At 46.9% G+C, this 20,255-nt stretch overlaps 1 protein-coding gene across 13 annotated transcripts in view; it reads left to right on the forward strand.

Annotated features, from left to right (window-relative positions):
- The window catches only part of MYO9B (myosin IXB), a 384,903-nt gene that overhangs the window by 307,856 nt on the left and 56,792 nt on the right, over nucleotides 1–20,255 (forward strand). For 9 of the 13 annotated variants that reach the window (XM_086946942.1, XM_086946951.1, XM_086946948.1 and 6 more), the window contains 3 exons: nucleotides 5,646–5,734; nucleotides 12,748–12,890; nucleotides 14,724–14,917. In XM_086946942.1, the coding sequence (XP_086803068.1) occupies nucleotides 5,646–5,734; nucleotides 12,748–12,890; nucleotides 14,724–14,917 (426 nt within the window). The remainder of the gene's footprint in view (nucleotides 1–5,645; nucleotides 5,735–12,747; nucleotides 12,891–14,723; nucleotides 14,918–20,255) is intronic. The other 4 variants (XM_086946943.1, XM_086946947.1, XM_086946945.1 and 1 more) reach the window with 1 other exon arrangement.

Raw genomic sequence — 20,255 nt, forward strand, 5'->3', positions numbered from 1 at the left:
CGAAGGGGCTACTCCCTCGCCTTCGAGACGACCCCTCAAGCCATTCCACCGCAACACCACCGCGTATCGGGGGATCATTTGCGGCTTATGCAGGAGGAAGTTTCGGCCCTCTTGGCCAAGGGGGCCAGCGAGCGCGTTCCTGGGCCAGAAGTAGGACGTGGTTGCTACTCCCACTACTTTCTGGTACCCAAGAAGGGCAAAGGGGCCTACGCCCTATCTTGGACCTACAGAAAGTCAACGGCTTCCTCCGGAAGGAGAAGTTAAAGATGCTGACTCTGGCTCAAGTGTTAGCTGCCCTGGATCCAGGAGACTGGATGGTAGCGTTGGACTTGCAGGATGCTTATTTCCACATCCCCGTCCTGCCGGCCCACCGGCGCTACCTGCGGTTCACGGTAGGCCACAAGCACTTTCAGTTTACTGTGCTCCCCTTCGGCCTTACCAGCGCCCCACGGGTGTTCACGAAGGTGATGGCGGTGGTCGCAGCTCATCTGCGCAGGTTAGGGGTTTCAGTCTTCCCCTACCTCGACGATTGGTTGTTGAAGGCGGGCTCGCCCCAGACAGTCGTCAGCCACCTCCAGATGACGGCAGACCTCTTGCACCAGCTGGGGTTCTCCATCAATGTGCCAAAGTCAAACCTGTGCCCCTCTCAGAAGCTCCTTTTCATCGGAGCGGTTCTCGACTCGGCGCAGTTTCGGGTTTACCCACCTGAACAGCTGGTTCGGGATATACAGGCTCTGATTCCTATCTTTCAGCCTTTATCCCGGGTCTCGCTCAGGTTGACGCTGCGGCTTCTGGGGCTGATGGCTTCCTGCATCCTTCTGGTGCATCACGCCCGTTGGCGGATGCGGGCTCTGCAGTGGGACCTGAAGTTTCAGTGGGCCCAGCACCAGGGCAACCTTTCTGACCATGTCCTGATCTCGGAGGGCACTGCGAGACAGCTGCAGTGGTGGCTCACGGACCGCGTTTGGGCCAGCGGCAGATCCCTCTCCCTTCCCCAATCGGAGCACGTAGTTGTGACGGACGCGTCCCTCCAGGGCTGGGGAGGCCACATGGATGAGGCGGAGATCAGAGTCCTCGGTCTCTGGCGGAGTCCCTGCTCCATATCAACCTTTTGGAGCTGCGGGCGATTCGTCTAGCACTGAAGGCATTCCTCCCCTCTGTCCGGTGGAGTGTAGTGCAGGTGTTCACGGACAACACCACCGCCATGTGGTACTGCAACAACCAGGGCGGGGTGGGGTTGTGAACCTTCTGCCAGGAGGCTCTGCGCCTCTGGCAATGGCTGGAACATCATGGCGTGACCCTGATGGTTCAACACCTGGCAGGTTCTCTGAACGCCAGGGCGGACGAACTCAGCCGCCGGTACATGATGGATCATGAATGCCGTCTGAACTCGGACGTGGCGCAAGGTCTCTTTCTGCAGTGGGGAGAGCCTTGGTTAGATCTATTCGCCACCGAAGAGAACGCGCAATGTCATAAGTTCTGCGCGTTGGAATTTCCAAGGCGGCACTCGCTCGGAGACGCTTTTCGTTGCGAGTGGAGTTGCGGTCTGTTGTACGCCTTTCCGCCTATACCACTTCTGCCCAGAGTGCTGAAGAAGATCAAGTGCGATCGGGCACAAGTCCTCCTTGTGGCTCCGGACTGGGCGCGAAGGTACTGGTATCCCTAGCTACTCAGTATGTCAGTCGATCCCCCGGTTCGTCTGCCTCTTCAGGAGGACCTTCTGTCGCAGCAGCAGGGGGCGGTCCTCCACCCGAACTTGTCCAGTGTCCACCTCCATGATTGGAGATTGAGTGGCGACAGTTGAGGCCATTTGACTTGCCTCCTGAAGTCTGTAACACCATTGTGGCAGCCAGGCGTCCCTCCACAAAGTCGGTATACGCCTGCAGGTGGAACAGATTTGTGGCATGGTGCACAGCAAAGGCTGTGGATCCTCTCTCTGCCCCTCTTTCTGAGGTTCTTCTCTTTCTTCTTTCACTTGCCCAGCAGGGCTCTGCTCTGGGCACTATCAAGGGCTAACTTTCGGCTCTTTCAGCCTTTTTGAGGCTGCCTGATCAAACTTCCTTGTTCAAGTCCCCCATTGTTAATCGATTCTTTAAAGGCATCACGCATACGTTCCCTCTGGTGCCCTTTGTGATGCTTCAGTGGGACTTGAACTTGGTTCTTTCTTTTCTGATGTGCGCTCCCTTTGAGCCACTTCACAACTGTCCTCTCCGCCTTCTTACTTTGAAGACTGCCTTCCTGGTGGCCATCACCTCTGCCAGGAGAGTGAGTGAGCTCCAGGCTCTATCCTGTAAACCTTCTTTCCTTTCAGTCCATCCGGAAGAGGTTGTGTTGTGGACAAGGCCGCCTTTCCTGCCCAAGGTAGTCACGGCCTTCCACATCGGGCAGTCCATCACCTTGCCCACCTTCTTTCCGCCTCCGCATCCCTCGAGAGAGGAAGAGAGGCTCCACCGTCTGGACCCAAAACGTGCGCTCTCATTCTATTTGGATCGCACACGCCAGTTTCGGGTGGATGACCAACTGTTTGTTGGTTACGTGGGCGCTAAGAAGGGGAAAGCGGTGCACAAGCGGGCCATCTCGCGGTGGATTACCTTGTGTATCCAGGCGTGTTACTCCTTGGCTAAGAAGGAACCCCCTGTTGGGCTGAGGGCTCATTCCACTCGGGCCACAGCGACTACAACTGCCTTGGGCCGAGGTGTGCCCTTGCAGAACATTTGCCAGGCGGCTACGTGGGCCTCGCTGCGCACGTTTGCAAGACATTATTGCCTGGACAGCCAAGTCCGGAGGGATGGCTTCTTTGGCTGTTCCGTCCTCCAGGACTTTCTGGTGTGATTATTGGTTCGCAGACCCACCACCGGGGTTGGTATTGCTGGGGTATCTATTCTAAGGTAAGGAATCTATCACTAACATGTCTCTTTCAGATGCACAAGTTACTACTTGTGTAACGATATATCTGTAAGAGACATTAGTTAGTGATAGATTCCTTACCGACCCACCCATCCTCCCCGTTCTGCGAACCGATATCTTGTTTTCTTTTGTTCTCATTAGTCAGACTGGCACCAAACCTATTAGGAGGAAAGCTACCCCTAGAACCGCTTTGTGTGACCACAGAGGAGGGGACTGCTGATTACCCTGGCCACATCCAGGTGGGCAAACAGGCTCTGCACAATGGGAGAAAAGTTTCCCCCATCTTGAAGTTTTAAAGTGAGGGGCCCTTTGCGATCGTCTGTATTATGGAAAACAGGAACTGCTGAAAAAGCAGGTCGGTTTGCCACTAGAAACTTTTACCCTATGGATTACGGAGAGACAAAGAGTGACCATCAGCCTCTAGCTAATGCCAACCTTAAACGTGCACCCCCTGATGTCAGTAGTCTGATAGGATCCTTGAAGGACTGGACCGGCTCCCTCTTGCCTCCAGGGCAAAGAATTGGACTCTAAGCGTCCGTTAGCTAGCATAGTGTGCGGGTAAGGGGACAAAGCAAGCTGCAATAAGGCTTTTTCCTGAAAGTACCCATTTGGCTGGTAACAACTGGACCTGCATTGGACTTCGCTGTTGGCCTCTGACTGACACCATGATAGCTTCTAAGTGCCCTCCCCTGAGGTTGTGGTGGCCTTAGAAGATTGCTGTCGTCGTTGATTTTTTGGGCACCAGAAGAAAAGATTTTGAAAAACGTTTCCTCCGGCTCTTCAGAGGGACCCGCTGGAAAAGTATCGGGCCCAGCAGTTCCATGGTGTCAGACTGAATTTCAGCTTCACCCAGCCCAAGGCTCTCAGCACTTTAAAAAAATAATGCTCTAAGTCCCAACATACGTTGAGACTCAAGAAATATTCATCTAGAAATCTCCAGGGCTGCAGCGGGCCCACCTGCTTCAAGAAGCCAGCCTTCAGTTACATTGTGGCAGCTACAATTTCAACTGCAGCCCTCTCGGGTCGGATGTTTCTTCTCAAAAGACTGTTTCTCAGAAATGGGGATAAATGCTAGCTGTGGCAGGGTCTTTACTTCAGCTCTCTGCCTGTCAGGCCTCCTTCTGCCCTCATTCACTTACAGTGCTGCTGTGTAGCTTTATATTTTGGAGCAGGAGTATACATGTACGAAAAACATCAGCCTAAATAGGCTACTCAGTGGGTGACCTTTTTTACCCTGGGCATGTTACTTTTGTTCACCCTCCATGGAGATAGTTTGTGACCGAATTGTTCCAAGGTTCATACATGGGGCAGAATTATTCTTACATTTATGAATTCAATTAAGAGCACAATGATGCAGAACCAGGTCTACAAGTAAGTAACCATTACTTCTTTCTTTATTATTGTTCTGCTTCATTTTTTAAAATTTCCAATTATTTTGAATTGGGCACTGCAGAATTAAAGCCGGATAAATTTGATCGTAGGCTCTTACTCTGGAAATATTAATATTTTTTCACTAGTTCATGTCACTGTGTTACAGTTTTCTAGTTGCTAGATCACGTTTTTATAACCCAGTTGTCAACAACTTCCTTATAACTAATTAATTACAAAATAGTTTTCAGCTAGCCACTGTGTTTTTTGTTCCTGGTCTCACGGACAGGCATATTTGTTGAAGGATGTACTTCTAGATTGAGCCGCTGAGTATCCGTGTTTATGGTGTAAATATAAAAGGAAAGCCTTTGGAGGGGAAGGTTTAAATTTTAATTGTGTGTCATGTCCACTAAGAAACTTTTCTCCTACGGAATGGAGCCATCTTATGAGTTAACGGAGGTGCCTGTAGAGGCAAAGGAAGGTGAGATTCTCCCAGCTGGGTGTTGTAGAAGGGACAGTAAACATTTGGAGGCTACGTTTCAAGATTTTAAAAAATGACATTTCATGCTCATTGGTAAAAGTAGGTTAGTCTCTATACCAACACTGGAATCTACATTTTGTAATCTACATTTTGTCATGTAGCTAAAGCCTACTGCCCAAAAAGACATTCTGATGTCATTGATGGATTTCGGGTTTGTCACTGGGGCTATAGGTGCCAGAACCACCCTAATCCAAGATTATTTCCGTCAGTGCATATCATGCTGGAAAACAGAAGCAGGGGTCCAATAAGGGTGAATGGTTTTCAATAGAGGACCATATTGTTGCCTCAACCATTATGTAGCGAAGTAAAACTGGGGAAAGGGGGTAGAAGAGTGGGGGCACTTTCGCCTCTCCATCTTTCAAGATTTCTGTATACGTTTCAATAGCCTGACCTAAAAGCTTGCCAAGTCTCTAAGGAATCTTTCAAAACCTCCTCAAACATATCAGATGACTATACATGGACAACAAGGCTTGGAATTATTGTATGCAAAAAGTGGTGTACTTTGGCAGGATAAATGCAAACCATTGTTTCTCTTGTTGGGCAGCAGGAACAGGATAGCAAAATGCAAGTCAATATATATATTTTGGTGAAGAGGATGTGGTTAGTTTTGCACTACTCACACCCTCTCTACCCAATTGTATAATATTAATGGGGGCACACCCAGTTTTAAATAATATGCAGCTGGGGGGTCAAGTGCCTCCTCACCACAAAAAAGAAATATATTGTCACTTTTGATTGCATTATTTTTGTGCTTTAGTTTAGAACACTTGCTGTTTTTTTATGCGAGATATTAAAGTGGAACTGATTGTAATGCTCTGCCTTTGTGCAGCCATCTCCAAGTGCAACAGAAAGTCCTAAGAAGTTACTTGTTCCTAAGAAGTCTGACGAGGGCTCATCCCACCAAGATCCTGATCCCAAGTAAGTATACCAGCGTGCTGTCCCTGGGGGGAGTACCCCTTTATTTGTTACAGGATACCCCACCCCATGTTGATCCTACATAAAATAATTTAAAAGACTATACAACAAATAACCAAGCATGCTAAATGCTACATTCTGAGCACATTCGTAACATTACATTTGTTACAATTAAAGTAAATCTGACATTATTATGGGGTTTCTGCTTTGGTATAAAGTGCAGCTCAGCCTAGTTACTAGAATGAAAAATAATATTTTTCATCATCTTGTTTTGGAGATATTCTGGCCCCTTCTAACGGATTACCCTAATGTTTGGCATAGAAGCAGGCTTCAATTACTTCACTTTCTAAATCTTTTTTTAGAAAGGCTCCATTCCAATCTGGAATCAAATGAGTGAGAAAGGTAACAAGTCTCAAAACCAGCCTAGGAACTCTAAAATCAATATGTATCATTTGGCACAAGTGCAATTAAGACATTAGTGCCTACAGGGAGAGTTGTGTTCAAGTTCTTCATTAAGCACTTAAAACAGTTAAATCAAAATCAGTCAAACCTAATCTTACCTTGCTGCCCATGAGGTAGGGTGCATACTATTTAAGAGTGGGATTTGGGTCATATTAGACATGGCATGTACTTTCAGTGACTAAGCCCATAAACATACTGTCACTGGTCAGGATGTAACTCACACATAGGACAAGTCAAAATATGGATAATACACTTTACTATATAACCCTTGACACGTAGCAGCTATTTTAAAGACTTCTTTTTTAATTGAATAAATGGTAAAGTCTGATTTGTATTAAATATATGGGAAATGTAACTTTCAGAAAGCTATTTTTACTCTGCCCCAAGTTGCTGAAGCTCCTTAGCAACTGCCTGTAGGAAACTGGCTTTTTGTTGCAGTACTCCTCCAACTCCATAACGAAACCCCCCACACTCAAACACACTGTTTGCCTGCTATTTGATGCAACTTTGACTGGGCATAGGTACTATGGAGGGTCGCTAAGAGCTGCAGCATATCTTGCGCCGCTCTAAGGGACCCAGCATCTAACTCATACAGACTACCACTGCAGGCTGCATGACAAGGTGCTCCAAAAAGTGAAAACATGACACATCCCTGTTCATTCACAAGCGAGAGCCACGTGGGCACTTTAATTCGGTTGGCTAGCAGCATAAAGCACAAAATACCAGTGATTGGTCAAATGTATATGACCTGGCTTTTCCTCATGGGGACATCTTCTCAGGGGGGGCTTGGGGACTTGTTTACTCTGAAGGACCTGAAGACCGTGACCTGGGCTTATGGCTCATACAGAAGAGATGTACCTATTTTAACTAGCGTGCATGTGGCTTACAGCTTCTACCTTGGGGAATTGGGGCATTGCGAACAATTTAGCACAGCCCATCCAATGGCCTGACTAGTTCTGTTCGGATTGGTGGATCACGTATATGGTTCAATTCTGACACCTAGGGGGTATAAATGGGACCCTGCTAGATCCATGTCCCCTAACAGTGCATGTAATATTTGTAAGTCACCCCTACAGCAGGGCTTACACCCTAATGCAGGGTGCATTATAGTACACATGAGGGCATCTGCATAAGCAGATGTGCCCCTGTGATGTCTAGTTCTATTACTGAATAGTACAAGTAAACAGTGAAACCAATTTAAGGTATGTACTGGGCGCTGGGCAAAACGAATTTCCCAGCTGCATAATGGCTTCACTGAAACCTATTTTGTTTGGTATCCAACACCTTTTATTAATAACCCCACACTGATTCCAGTGAAGAATTTATTAACACATACACCCAGCGGGCCCCTTAGAAGTTCCCCATGAACCCTACTAGCCTGCCACCACAGATGCGCTTCTGATCCCCTAGAAGGTGAGAGCCCCACTCTCAGAGGTCAGGAACAATGCCTGTTCCGGTGGGAGGTGTTTACACTTTATCCTCCAGGAAGCCTATTAGATCAGGATATCAACGCAGGAGGTTCTTTACGCCTCTGCCACCTTTGATATGCGACCCCAAGGCTCTCAGCGACAGGGAAAATGCCAACCCCTGACCCTAGGCTCATTTGGCACCAGGACAGGGGGGGAAATTAGCTGGTCAGGAGGTGTGTTCACCCTCAGGCTAGTGCCACCTCTAAGGTGGGGTACCTGAATTGCACAAAACGAAGAAAATTCCACCATCTTGGTTTTTGGTGGCATTCGGTGCCCTGGGTTAGGGTTATACCCACTTCCCACAGGAAGTGGTCATAAAGATGGTGTAGTCACCCTAAAGGTAGGTAGCCCATTGGCTACTACCTAACACTCCCTGTAACACCCCTAAATACAGTATTTAGGTGGCACTCCTGATGCCTTAACCTTACATTCAACATACAAATAGAAGAAGTGGACAAAGAAAAAGGGCTTAGCCAAGACTCAATGAACAGCTACTGACTTGGCACCAACCCTGCCAACCTGCCTGCTGAACCCGTTCCTTATGGAGAACCTGACTCGTCCTTTGCTGTGCAGACTCCAAGAAACCCGGATGGCTGCCAGTGCTTCGCAAATAGTCAGAGAACTCCTTTGAAGTAGAGGAGCTACTCTCCTGCAGCCGCAAGCACCAAAAAAGCAAAGTTCAGTATACCGACCTGCCGCTGACCGAGACTACTGATGCAGCAGCCACCCAGGAAGAGGTCACCTTGCTCCTACAGGTCAGCTCCGTCCTCTTTCCAAGTGTGGGGATGCCAGGACCGACCATAGCTGCACAACACCAATACCTGGGGTACTGTACCTCTTGCAGCAACCAAGGCTTGTTGTGTTCAGCCTGGACACTAATGCTGAGGAAGACCAACCTGCAATGTCGAGGGACTTCAGGGTCAGTGATACCTTCACCGAGAGTGGCCCAGCAGTCTTGTTTGTCCCTTGTCTGCAAAACTAAATCAGAGAGTAAGTCGCCAACACCCACAAGAGCCGAGCCCATCCTTGAGTCTGGCCAGACTGGACTTCCAGTCTTCTCGTTGAGTCTCTTTCTGCAGGGCCCCCTCCAATTGCGAGTGTCTCCAGCATACGACCCAATGCCAAAAGACACCACTGCACCCGCGCCCCACAGCCCGAGGATAAGAGGACCAACAGTGTCTGAGCATCTCCAGGACTGAGCCCCCTGTGGGTTCACCTGGACTGGCCCCCCAGTCCAAGCTTGCAGCCTCTTTTCAACCGTACCAATCCCATTTGAAGTGCATGAAACACCCAATCAATTAATCAGGAGTTTGTATAGTGAAGCCACTTACCCATGGGGTTCTTAAGGCACTGAGGGGGGGGGGGGGGGGGGGGGGGGGGGTCTGCTGATCGGTCTGGGCGTGGAGGTTGTCGAAGAGCCAGGTATTGAGAATCCTTCTTGAATTGGGTCAGTGACTGGGATTTACTGAGGTGGAGAGGCAGGGTGTTCCAGGTCTTAGCGGCAAGGTAGGAGAAGGATCTTTCTCCGGTTCTGGTCTTGTGAATCCGTGGGACAGTGACTAGGGCAAGTTGGGTGGAACGAAGTTGTCTGGTGGGTAAATGGAATAAGAGGCAGTGGTTCAGATATGCTGGTCCTGCATCGTGGAAAGCTTTGTAGGCATGTATGTGGAGCTTCAAGGTGATACTCTTGTTGGCTGGGAGCCAGTGGAGTTGTGAGAGGTGATGTGGCTGCAGCAGGGGATGTCCAGTACCAGTCTGGCTGCAGCTTTTTGAACGTTCAGTGGTTTCCTGAACTGTTTCTAGGTGATGCTGGGGTAGAGTGCGTTGCCAGGCTGAATTACACCTCTGACCCTGGCCTCGCCAGTGCTGCCCAAGGTGATCTGTTGGTGTTGCCTTGGACCTTGCCCGATACTCACCTTCAGTCCAGGATAAGAGTACCGTAAGTCGCTGACAAGTGCCTGAATCCAATGCATGTTTTTCCTTCATAGGATAACATTCCCACTCCAGAAATTGCACTGTCAATTTTTGAAACCTGTGTAAGTTCATGTCTTGAAAAAGTACTTCTCTAATTCCAATGGTCTGTGTATCTAAATTCATATAAAAATAAGTTATTTTTATAAATTGATTCTGATTTCTTTGAGTGTGTCTCACTTACTGCGTTTGTGTGCAGTAAATGCATAGCACTACCCTTTGATATGTCTAACTGCTTGCCCACACTAACACAAAAGATAGCATTTGGGGTTTAATTTGTGCTTCTGTAAACCAGTTGGGGTTTGCCTGGACTCTTTGTACAGTGTACCTCTTTTTATTCCATTATATAAACAGCCAGCTTCTTACGTTGATGGTTCAGCGGTGTGATGTAAGACTTTGCAATTGCTGTACAACTCCGTCAGTATTGTGATGCCACAAAGGAATCCACAATTGACTTTAGTTGGCCAAAATATTTTTTGATGTATTGTTTTTTTCTCAATTTTTTTATCTGGTTTGGTATGTCCTTGTCTAAGCCACCCCAATTCTTGTTAGACATTTTAAAATTATCCTAGACTGGCATTAAAAGTTTAAAGATTTTTTTTGTATTTTCAACAACAACAAAAAGTCCCAACTGATCTAATACCATGTTTGAGGCGGGGGGTAGTACCCATATGCTCACCCTGGCTCCCTACAAGAAACTTACGTTTACACAGCTTGGAACCTTGCCATGGGGCCTAATCCTACCAAGGCTCATCTCCAGAACCTGCTGGCTGAGCATGATTGGACCATGGTAATGGAAACACATCAAAATGAAACAGGAGAGGGAGATGTCAGTGAAGATGATGAGGAAGTCTCCATTACACCTACTGACAGTACCTCTACTGTGAGTACCTCTAACAGTATCCCTGGGGAAATAGATGAGGAAGATGCAGACCTTCAGACATTGGCTAAGAAAATAGCCCTTGAGACCAAACTCTTAGCTATAGAAAAAGAAAGAATGGAGATTGCTCTAGGACTGTCTGATGGCAGCAAAGACTTAAATAAGGAGGAAGAAATATCTTTTGAACCAAAAATCCCCAAAGGGATTGTCCCTAAATATACAGAAGGTATTGATATCTGCAAATAGTTTACAACCTTTGAGGAGGCCTGTAGGATGAGGAAACACTACCAAACGTATTGGGGCTCTCGGCTCTGGGAGCTGTTTCAGGAAAGTACAGGTATAGACTCCTGACACTTGATGAGGCAGATGCTGAGTCCTATGACTTTATGAAGGGAACACTGTTTGAGGGATTTGGACTCACCACAGACGAATATAGAATTAAGTTCAGCAAGACTCAGAAAACATCTAGTCAGTCCTGGGTTTATTTTGTAGACTTTTCAGTTAAAACACTAGGTGGCTGGTTGAAGGGAAGTCAGGTGCAAGATTAAGATGGGCTTTATAATTTTCTTATGAAAGCAATTGTACCTCTGAAAAGTTGCATCAATATCTGGTGGACCTGGGTCAGGTCTCTCCCTAGGAGTTGGGGGAGAAGGCTGACCGTTGGGTCAAAACCAGAGTGCTCAAAAAGGGTCGTGAAGGGGGTGACCTGAAGAAAGGGGTTGTTAAGCCCCCTCAAGAGAAAAACGCGGACCACTCTAAACATAAAGCTAATGAGCCCGCTGTAGGATTCCAAAAATCTATCCAGTAGGGTGGACCCCAAGACACCTCACAAAACAAAAGTGGGTACCAGGGCAAGGCCTGTGATCTCAAAAAGGCTTGGTGCTTTCACTGTAAAAAGGCAGGGCACCGAAACAAGGACTCTTCCTGTCCTAAAAACAAACCTACTAATGTACCCCCATAGGTTGCCAGTGTAGCCTTTGAGCGCGATTCCACAGAAGAGGACATCCTTGTAGCTTAAAACTGGGAAATGGGACCAGAAAGTGAGTTTGTGATCCCAGAGGGAGGCAGACACGTTTGTGATCCCAGAGGGAGGCAGACACTTCCACCACCTACTGGTGAATGGAATCCCAGCCATTACCCTGAGGGATACATGACATGTCCAGACCAGAATATCCTAGGTGAGACTAGAAGAGTAAGGGTTATCACTGGGGAGGTTACTGAGAGGCCTGTGGCTTTAGTACCCATTGAAACAGCTGGGTCCCTTAGTTGGAGAAGGGCGGTAACAGGACAGACTTCCCCTTCCATATTCTCCTTCAAAATTACCCCCCAGAGGTCAGTCTGAACCCAAAAGAGATTCCGATCCAGTGCCAGTTCTCTCCCAAGGATTCTGGACATGCTGAACCTGCAGTTAGGACGAGTAGTCCCCAGAAGAAAAGAAAAAAGGAGAAAGTGTTGGAAAGGTGGACAACTTTTAGCCAAAGTTCCAGTGAGTCAAGGAGATCCTACCCCAGTTGGCACTGGTGAAGCCCCGCCTGACCCACAAGAAGTCCCGACTAGTCAGGCATATGTTAAGCACGAGATGGTGGCTCCTCAGCTCATAGAGGAGAGAGTGGGAGGAGGGTGTTTGCTACAGGATTTTCAGGAGGGGGTGGCTGTGTGTAATGTGGGTATACAGTGACTACCTTCTCGTTTGTGGTTTGTTTTGTACTAAATAAGAAATAAATAAGAATAATTGTAACCAAAATAATTAAATCTATTTGGGATGTGATATGAAATCTTGCCTTAATAAATGAGTTTGTTTCTTTCTACTAAGTAGAGTGTGATAATATTGAATGATATAGTGATTCTTGAACTTATTAGGGCAGTGGTGTATTTCTTGGTCTTTCTCTGGTTATTCCGCTGCCCCGCACCTCATAGTATAACCAGGGGTCCCCTATTTCTTCACTTGAACATTTCAGGATGAGGATTCAGCCACTTTTATCAATTAAATTAGTTGATTCAGAGTATAGGGGTGAATTCCACTGTGAAGGGCTCTGTGGAATGGGTGAATGAATAGGGCCACATACATGAATTAAATCATGTAACAAGCTTGTAGCAAAGGTGTGTTCATGCATGTAGGGTGGCAGGTCTGAATGCTGTAGCTTGCAGTGCTTTGAGTATCTTGTGACCTCATATAGAATTCAAGTGGTTATGAGTATTCAATTTTATACCTTTTCTTCTTTGTGTCCATCCAGACATAGGGTTCCTTTTTACAGACTGCTAGTAAAGAAGCCTGAAAAGAAATCCTCAAAAGACAATATTCAGACTCCGGAGGGCAGGGAGGTAGTTGGCTTTCCTCATGCTACATCGGATACCACGGGGAATAAGAAGAACGAAGGTAGGTCTTGTGCAGGCTGAATGTTGTTGTTGCTCCCATTGGTGCTTCGGTCTGTTACAATGGAGGGTCCTTGTGCAGGCTGGGTGTTAATGGCACACTTTCCTGGTGCCTTGGTCTCTTACAAGCATTAGTCCAATGGATGTTGAGTGTTTGTGCTGCATTTGTCAGTTTTAGTCCTTAAAGAAGGTGAATCCTGTGTAGGTCACGTGATTGCGGCACATCGGTGATTGCTTCTTCTTTAACCAAGTTGGTTTCTCTGTAGGCTCTTTTTTCATGCCACCCATGCCTGTGCTTTGGTCTGTTAGGAAGGTGTTTCCTGTGAAGGCAGGGTGTTTCTGCTGCATGTGTTAGGGTTATCGTCATAAATTCGGGTGGGTTATAACCTGGCAGTGCCTGGGACTATTACAAACACAAGTTCTCATAGTGTTCTCCATCTCTAGATGTTTCAGGCTGGTATCAGGGGCGGCCTTAGGCATGTGCAAGCTGTGCACCTGCACAGGGCCACCAAACCCCAGGGGCCACCACACCAATATATATCCTTAATATAATAATCCTTTGAGGATGGATACATATTTGCGTGGCGGCCCCTAGCAGAGATTTGGCAGCCTCCGGCTCTGTTCCACTTCCATACACCCTGTGCCCACCACTCTTCACTGGCCTCCGTGCTCCGACCCACCCGGACCACCTCTTCAGGGGCCCCCTACCTACGCTCCCTGCCCAGGGCCGCCATGAGCCTAGAGCCGCCCCTGCTGGTATGGAGATGGGTTCTAGGGAATCTGGGAGTTCATGCCACACCTGTCAGGGCTTCGGTCTGCCTACCAGTTTAGCTGCTGCCACCACTCTGCACATGCTTCTGTTTAAAGGTTAATAACGTTTCTTCTCTTGTTGCAGTTTTCGCACTCACAGTAAGGGATATTTTAAAAGGGGTGGGAACGCTTCATGATCACTAAATCAGAGACTTTTTATGCTGCTGCCATAGTTGCATTGGAATTCACTACCTTCTGCAGTGCTTCATTATTGAATGGCTGGATTTGCAGTACACAAGCACCAGTGATTCGGGGAAGGCCTTTACTTGGGTCGGGTGAGCTGATTTTTGGGGTTTGTCCAGTGAAATTACACTGCATTGAGCTTGATAGCTTTTATGACCTACTACTCTGCCTTGGTAGAAGGGTGTGATTTAGAAGGAATCTACATATATGCCGTTGAGGATGAACAGCTCTTCCACCATTGGGGTTGGCAGTCTATACTGTTGATGTGGCGTAGGAGAGAGGAGGAAAGTAGGTCTCTTGAGTGAGGCCTCTGTTATTGCAGCATCCGCTTGCCTCCCATTTGGTGACAGGTGGCGATGGAATAGTAGGTGTTTCATGCCGGTGGATTTATCTTTTGTTCTCAATCGAGGGGGAGCAAAATCTTATGCTGTACTGCTGTAAGGTGCATTTATGGTAGAGGTCAGAGTTGTTGTGCTACGTTCGCTGTGCTCCAGATTCTAGGCACTTTTGCAGTGGGTATTTATGGGTGTGTTTTGAGGTGGGGACTGCCTAACCTGTTAGATGATGGAGGGGTGGTTGATGTAGAGTGATATGGTGCTTTTTTATCAAATTGGGCAGTGCCACTTTGTCTCTATTAATTTGAACTGGCACTAGTTCCACTCTGGATTTTCTCTCTGTAGAGGCAGTCTTCATTCACATTGCCAACGGCAAGTTGTCCTCATAGCATAAATACTTAGACAAGCATCATTAAAGTCCTAAATCTGTGCACGGCACAGCCTGATGCTATGGGTTAAATTAAGTTTCATTTTGTATGTTCTCTGCTCCTTTTTCTCTCCCCCTAAAGCAGGATCTGGACATCAAAACCGTGTCCAGGCCGTAGATCAAGGGAGGAAAGATGTTAATGCCAAAGTTAAACGCAATCCCTCTATCAAGATCAGCGAAGCCACCTCCGTTTCAGAAAAGTGGCATGCCTCGCAACATGGAGAGATCACTAACTCCAACGAACTCAAACACCTGGATGAGTTTCTTTTCAATAAGGTAATGGAAATTGGATGAGAGGATAATGTATATTGCCCTTTCTCTCCCTTGCATTCAAACAATGCATCCCAGATTTCAAAATAAATAGATTTTTATACAAAAAATGTTTATATAGCAAACCATTTATAGACTCACAAGCTGTGCATCATTCCTCGTTGTAGTGGCTGAGTTCACATTTGTATCTAATTTACTGAACTTTGAATGTCAGCCATAGGCGTAAGTCTGATGACTTGCTGTGATGTTGACAGTAATCCCTCAATGACCAACTATATGACCACCATTTTAGATGACCTCCCTGCAGGTAAGCTGTTTCCATTGGAGAAAATATCCTCCAGTCAACACATGGGTGTTGAAATCTTCATGGCAGCCATTTCCCTTGCTAAATTGCACCTCTTCTGCCACCCTCCAGGAGACAACCAGATAGCTGTTCATGTAGTAAATAATGGTAACAGTCTCAGAGCATGTCCTGCACCACCTGAACGTGATCTTTTTTGGGTATTTCAACCATCAGTGAAATGATGTGGATGACTTGCAAGTTACCACTCTAACAAACTTTCTGAAAGATCAAAATCTTGTGCAAGCCTATACAGAAACGACATACACAAAAGTAATGACCCTCAATCTAATCATATCCAAGGCAGGAGCTCTGAGCATCGACTCGATTAACTCATGTAACAGGTCAGACCATCACTCCTTCACATTCTACATCTCAGCTTGGTACATAAATAATTTGACCACAGGGTCAAACCTAGGCATTGAACCAAAGGTACCAGAAACATATACTGGGACAATCTTTCCTCTTTTTCAGAGAAACCTTATCCCCCAGAATTAATATGGGATGTACTAGAAATAACAGAGCACTACAATGGCTAACATAATAGAGGTTGAAGCCCTGCTACTCCTCAAAAGGCTAAAAAATAAGTCAGCCCAGCGATGGTACTGTGGTCGTAGTACCCTTAACAGTTTGTCTACTCCCCTTTCTAAATTAGTCAGTCCCAGACTAAATGTGTGTACTTCATACTTCTTAATTCGTTTTAGGTTTGGGTCTTAACCAGTCTCTTAAGTCCAAAAACAAAACACGCTGTATAATTATAGGGCACTTCGACTACGAGCTTCCTGGGGTCTCTCTTCCCGCCGTCCTCTCCCGGCCAGTGTGTTTGGACCCAAAAAGAAACAGAAAGAAAACAAGGCTCAGACTACTTGTCCTTTGGTTGGATATGAAAAAGTGGAGGGATGGGGGGATGGGGGGTTGTGCACCGTCACCAGGTCCCTAACGTGCTGTGACTAATGTGGTTAGGGAAACATTGGTGCCATTAGTGCCCTGTTACTCGCACCCACAGCCCCCGTATTAACCTTGAACATGCAGGTTGCACTTGCCTGCTCCCACGACCCTCCTGGGCCGTGGTGTAGGGAGACCCCGCCTCCTCGTCGTAGGGGGGACTCGTGGTCCCGGGCGCGGTGCTCCTAGAGCGGTTTCCTCTGGTTGGGTCGGGTCCGCTGTCGCGTCTCTCCCGTGCTGGCTCCTCGGTGGAGATAGGCTCCTCGTCGTCCTCTTCCTGTCCGTGCTGAACACCTCGAGGCTCTTCTGATTCCTGATGATCCGCGTCCTCCTCTCGATCTCGTGTCTCCCCAGCTGAACACCCATTTCCCGGCTTTTCACTTTTTTCAGCCGTCTCCGCACCTGGGCTTTTCTCAAACACTGGACCGTCAACCTCACTTCTGGAACTCTCCTCCTCGGCGGCCATATTGGGTTGGTCGGTGTCCTTGTCGGGTGAGGGTTCTAAACCCTCACATTGCCTCCCCCTTGGGAATGGCCGGTCGGGCCATTCAAGAACTGGAAATTTGGATAGATAGTCCACATTTGTCTGTAGTTTTCCGGGAACATGTATAGCTTCAAAGGTGAAAGGCTTTAATGCAAGGAACCATCTTAATACTTTTGGGTTAGAGTCTTTAAGCAGAGACAGCCAAGTAAGGGGAGCATGATCAGTCAATACTAAAAAGGTACGTCCTAAAAGATAATATTGGAGTGCTTCCATGGCCCATTTCAGTGCTAAGCACTCTTTTTCAATTGTTGCATATCTGGTTTCCCTGGGAAACAGTTTTGTACTAAAATACAGAATGGGACTCAAGTCACCTGAGTCATCTGGATATTTTTTAAACTCCTTTTTAATATATTTACTGTAATAATTTTAATGCGTAAATAATGTATATATAATGTATCATCGTCTTTTTATGATATTGAATTATCGAAATAAAGTATCTTGACTGACTGACTGAGTCATCTGGCTGGGACAGTACAGCCCCAAGACCCCTCCCAGATGCATCCGTTTGAAGGAAAAATGTCTTCCTAAAATGAGGGCAGGTAAGTACTGTGGATGTACAGAGAATAGTTTTCATTTGTTGGAAGCTCTCTTCTTGGAATGCTAGCCACGGAAGGTGTTTCCCTGCATGTCCTTTTGTGAGCAAATCAGTGAGGGGACTAGCTAGTTAAGAGAAGTGTGGTATAAACCGTCTTTAATACCCCACCAACCCGAAGAAGGAAGGCGGTCTTTCTTACAGGAGGGACAGGGAATCTTGGAGATCGCTTCTATCTTAGTCACCTGTGGTTTTATACACCCTCCACAGATAGTGTCCCCTAAATACTCTATACAGTCCGTTCCAAAGGTGGTCTTCTTGGGAGTTAGGGTGAGTCCTGCTTGTTTTAACGACTGTAGTACTGCTTCGAGGTGTACTAGGTCTGTCTCCCAATCTGGGCTATATACGACAATGTCGTCCAGATAGGCGACTGCAAATGTGTGGTGTGGTGTTAGTATTGTATCCATTAGCCGCTGAAAAGTAGCAGGGGCCCCATGGAGGCCAAATGGCAAGACTTTGAAATGGTACAGGCCTGTTGGTGTAGAAAAGGCTGTCTTTTCTCTAGAAGAAGCAGTTAATGGGATCTGCCAATAGCCTTTAGTTAAGTCTATGGTTGTCATTACCCTGGCTTCCCCAGTCGCTTGATTAACTCGTGCACCCTAGACATTGGGTAGGCATCAAACTTTGATACCGCATTCACCTGACGAAAGTCAATGCAGAATCTGATGCTTGCATTAGGTTTCGGGACGAGAACCACTGGAGAGGACCAGGCACTATTAAAAGGTTCGATTATGTCGGCTTCTAACATTGACTGTATCTCTTGATTTACTGCCTCCCTCCTTGCTTCTGGAATGCGGTACAGCTTAAGTTTAACTGGTTGGGCTGTTTTTGTAATAATGTCGTGTTCGACTAACGTGGTTCTCCCAGGATTCCCAGACACTACACTGGCATATTTGGCACATAAAGACAGCATTTGTTGTTTTTGTCTGATTGTCACTCGCGGTCCTAGTTGAATGTGGCTCCTTTCCTTACTCTCCTTAGGGACATAGGATACTTCTACGGGTTTGTCTACAGTAATGTGGTGGATGGGAGTGTCTATGTTTGAGGTACTTGGAAGAGGTTCTTCCCAGGCTTTCAGTAGGTTTACATGATATATCTGCCCTTCGTTCTTTTTGTGGGGTACATCCACTCTGTATGTTACAAGTGTTACCTTCCCAAGATTTTGCAGGGACCTTGCCATGTGGCTAAGAGTTTCTTATCAGAGCTAGGTAACCATATAAGTACTTGGTCTCCTGTCTTAAACTCTCTAAGGCTAGATTTACGGTAATAAAGGTGTTTTTGCCTGTTTTAAGCCCCTTCCATATTTACACACACCTCTTCCCATAAGGAGGATAAGGTCTCTTTTAGGTTGACTGAATATTGAAGTGGAGGTTGGCCCTCCTCTTCTTCCTCGGTCCACTTTTCTACAGCCATGTCCAGAAGTGTTCTGGGTTGTCTCCCAAAGAGGAGTTCAAACGGGGAGAAGCCTGTTGACCTCTGTTCATGTGTCCGGATAGCTAATAAAACAAGCGGTAGCTGCCTATCCCAATCCCTCCCTGCCTTGTCTATGCTTTTCCGCAAAATGGTCTTGATTACTTGATTGTGCGGTTCTATCTTTCTACCAACCCATCAGTTTGGGGATGGTAGACTGATGTACGTATTTGTTTCACTTTGAGGATGGTACAAACTTGTTTCATTAAGCGAGACATAAAGGGGGTGCCCTGATCAGTTAACAATTCTTGAGGGAACCCCACCTGGGAAAAGAAGGTGACCATTGCATGGGCTATAGCTGAGGTAGTAGTGGAGGACAAGGGTATGGCTTCTGGATATCTGGTAGCGTAATCCACCAAGACCAAAATATACTGGTGGCCTCTAGCAGAGGGAATAAGAGGACCTACCAGATCCATTCCTACCCTTTTAAAGGGTACATCTTTGATGGGTAGAGGAAATAGTGGAGCCTTCGGGATAGCCGGGGTATTGATCAGTTGACAGCGAGAACATGTAGAGCAATATCTGGCTACTTCTTGATACACCCCCGGCCAATAGAATCTAGATAATAGGTATTTAAGAGTGTGTTCTTTACCGTAGTGTCCACCCCCTGTCTGACTAAGAGCTATCCCTGTAGGATCGTGGAACTAACAGCTGTTCCTTCCTTTTATCCCCCTCATGAGAAACCCGGTACAAAAGACCCTTTTTCACACAGAAGAAGGGGCCTATCTTATCAGGTTGGTCTTCCTGGACCTGGTTCCAAGCGTTTTGGAGCGTGGTGTCATCTTTTTGAGCGGCCCGGAAGCTCAGTCCTGCCTCTTGTGATGTGTCTGGGGAGGTAAAGATACTAATGGGTAAGACTGGTTTTGCCCGGGCATACCTGGCTCTGTCTTTTCTTTTTTCACTACGTGTTTTTGGCACTTTAGGAAAGGCTTCCACTATTTCTTCTTCATAAAAAGGGGCACTATCTAACCAAAGAGTCGGAGGAGGAGACGTATATGTCTGTAAATACTCATGGAATCTGGGGAGATCTGTCCCCAATAGGACTGTCTCAGGAAGGTTTGGAACCACCCCCACCTTTCTGAGCTGGGACTCCCCGTCAATGTCTAGCAAGATCTCAGCCAAAGGATACAACTTTTTGTCTCCGTGAACACAGGTTACTTGTATGCATTCTTCTTCCACTAACTGCGATTCCCTTATCAAGGAGTGGTCAACTTCTGTATGGTGACACCCTGTATCTAAGAATGCGAACACTGGTCTCCCATTCACATATATTTGCTTTCTATGTCTTTCTGGGGGTTTTCCCGTCACTAATACCCTCCCTTGAATATACTTCCATGGGCTCCTGTGGGAAAAGGCATGAGGGACAGTTACGAGCTATGTGTCCCCACTCAGCACAATGGAAACACTGAGGTCCTGGTAGGGCAGGAGTGGGTACAGGTGGTCGGGGTTGGGG

The sequence above is a fragment of the Lissotriton vulgaris genome, chromosome 12 (assembly GCF_964263255.1).
Source record: "Lissotriton vulgaris chromosome 12, aLisVul1.2, whole genome shotgun sequence".
NCBI classification, from domain to species: domain Eukaryota; kingdom Metazoa; phylum Chordata; class Amphibia; order Caudata; family Salamandridae; genus Lissotriton; species Lissotriton vulgaris.